The sequence below is a fragment of the Austrofundulus limnaeus genome, unplaced genomic scaffold (assembly GCF_001266775.1).
Source record: "Austrofundulus limnaeus strain Quisiro unplaced genomic scaffold, Austrofundulus_limnaeus-1.0 Scaffold786, whole genome shotgun sequence".
Lineage (NCBI taxonomy): Eukaryota > Metazoa > Chordata > Actinopteri > Cyprinodontiformes > Rivulidae > Austrofundulus > Austrofundulus limnaeus.
In genome coordinates this window covers 103,455-105,807 of record NW_013953188.1, presented here as the reverse complement: position 1 = coordinate 105,807, position 2,353 = coordinate 103,455, and the positions used below count along the sequence as shown (strand labels likewise).

At 40.2% G+C, this 2,353-nt stretch overlaps 1 protein-coding gene across 1 annotated transcript in view; it reads right to left on the bottom strand.

The window, feature by feature from the left end:
* LOC106532523 (phosphatidylinositol 4-phosphate 5-kinase type-1 gamma) overlaps positions 1–2,353 on the bottom strand; it is a gene marked incomplete in the record, with an annotated part of 68,802 nt that overhangs the window by 5,732 nt on the left and 60,717 nt on the right. The window contains 1 exon segment of the mRNA XM_014028590.1: positions 891–980. Within this exon segment, the coding sequence (XP_013884044.1) occupies positions 891–980 (90 nt within the window).

Below are 2,353 nucleotides of genomic sequence, written 5' to 3'. Positions count from 1 at the left end.
GAGACTTGAGGTTAGTGTCTTATCGATCCTTCACCCCCTCCTCCTGATGAAAAAGTCAGATGAATGTGACATGAGCGTTCACACTGCAGTCACTTTGAAAACGTCAGATATATATACGATTTAAAACCACATACTGAAACGGCCTGGGTCAGATTTGAAAAAATCGGATTTGTCGCGTTCAGACTATCATAAAAAAATTGGATATGAGTCAGATGGGTCAAAAAAATCGGATTTGCCTGCAGTGTGAACGTAGCCAAAAGCAACCGCTAACGCTGCTAACACTGCTAATGTTTCCCTACAAGACAAACTTGAAGTTGCAGCTGATGTCCAAGCTGCTCATCAAACTGCTGGACCACAGGTACCTCCCATTTTGCTTTCAGTGAACATTTTGAATTTTGAGGGCCATCTTCAGCAGCATTAGCAGTGTTAGTCGTTGCTTTTGTCTCAAGATGATGAGGTCATAACAAGAGTCGAGCACCAACAGCAAAGGCTGTGTTCCACTCTCAAAACCCTAATTTAAACTTCAACAATTAGCTTTAACTTTTACATTTAGATTTACACTTTTAGACTGAGTAAAATACAAGAACAGTGAGCTAAATAACAAAATGTGAGCTAAATAATTTAAATGTGTTGGGTGACTGTTTTTAATATTTTATTTTACACTTGGTGCACCATACTCATATTTCTATCTTTTTATCAATGATAAAGGAATGCTGTTATGTTGGTAGGGGCTTTGTGAACACAGATGGGGCATGTTCTTAAAAGAATAATGGACTTTGGGATTTGTTACAACCTGATACATCTCATCGTCTCTGGAGTTAACACCTCAACATGAGCCAATCTGACTCCTCATCTGAGTCATGTGCTTTATGCTTCAGCGTCTCACTTACTGTCTCTCTCTCCAAATCTCCATCAGGCAGGGCTTTAGACTCTGAGCCATAGTGTAGGGGGGAGTATACCCAGGTCTTGTCCTCTGGAGGCTGTTTTTACACACCCACCACAGCAGAGGGGGCCAGAGGGACAGGAGAAGCGGTGACAGGGACAGAGACAAGCAGCAGAGGCACGCAGGAGAGAAAAACACACAGGAGAAACGACAAGACAAGAAATAAAAATTAGGGATGCATATAGGAGGAAATGCTTCCAAGACAAAGCAGCAAAGTGTGACTCTTTACATGCTGAAAGTTCTTTAAAAGGGATGTTTGAAACTCCATCAAGAGCTGTAAAAGAGAAAACACGAGCGTGTATTTGAATGAGAAGTCTTTGTGAGATTTGTATTGCAAAGCACTGTGCTGGGGGTGAGATGCTGCACCAGGCAAGCAGGCAGAATGAGGAGAGACGAGGAGGAGATGGGAAGAGCCAGAATGCCAGGAGTCAGACACAGAAAGCCTCCTCAGACAGAGCAAGGAAGGAAAACAAGATGGTTTTTTTCCCTTTACATGTAGTACTTTTGAAAGTACACCTTACATACACACACGTGTATAAGGAACTATTTTATTATGTAAAAGCATTATAAAGGCTAATTATGTCTAGGGAAAAAATAAAAAAACATAAAACAGTGGTCTTTCATATTAATTACCACTGCTAGCACTATTTTGTACCATTTTTTTATAGACTTGTGTTAATTTTGCTTTATATTTTTATTTGTAAATACCTGTAAAAGTAACCTAAATGCATTCTGTGCATATATTGATATTACTTTACCTATCAAAATAACGTAATTTTTAAATGAATGTTCATTATAAGTATGCCACTTCATAACAACATGTCTCACCTTTACAACAAAAAAATCCGTTTGAAAATCCAATCAAAATTGACCAAGTTGTGGTTATTTAAATAGTAAATACACCACACACATTCATGTTAAGAGTGGGTGAGCTCCCCGTCCCAAGATGGCCGCCGTGTGAGGACACTGGTCTCCATTGGCCAACAGTGGGCATGACTTATCTAGCCTTTATTGGCTGTGTCCAAAACGGTGGGCTGGGTCCTCTGAAGGYCGAATTCGTCGGCCGCATACGTCACAGCGCCGCGACGAAGGAGGTCCCAAACCGAAGACTCCTCCAATGCGGCCGACAAATACGTCCTTCCTTTGGCCCGAATCGAAGGACAGGTCTGATGGATCCTTCCCGGCTCAGCATATCCCAGAATGCATTGCGGCCCAACCGGAGATTTTTTTTAAGCTAGTAATGGCGGACGAAGCGAGAGAAAAGAATACGTTTTAAATAAAAAAATATAGCGATATAAAAATTAAAAAATTTTAGCGGTTGCAATTCTAATACTTTTATCATTTGTATGGACATGTTTTTAAATATTATTTTTATCATAAAAAAACCGCGAAATAAACATGAACCTACAG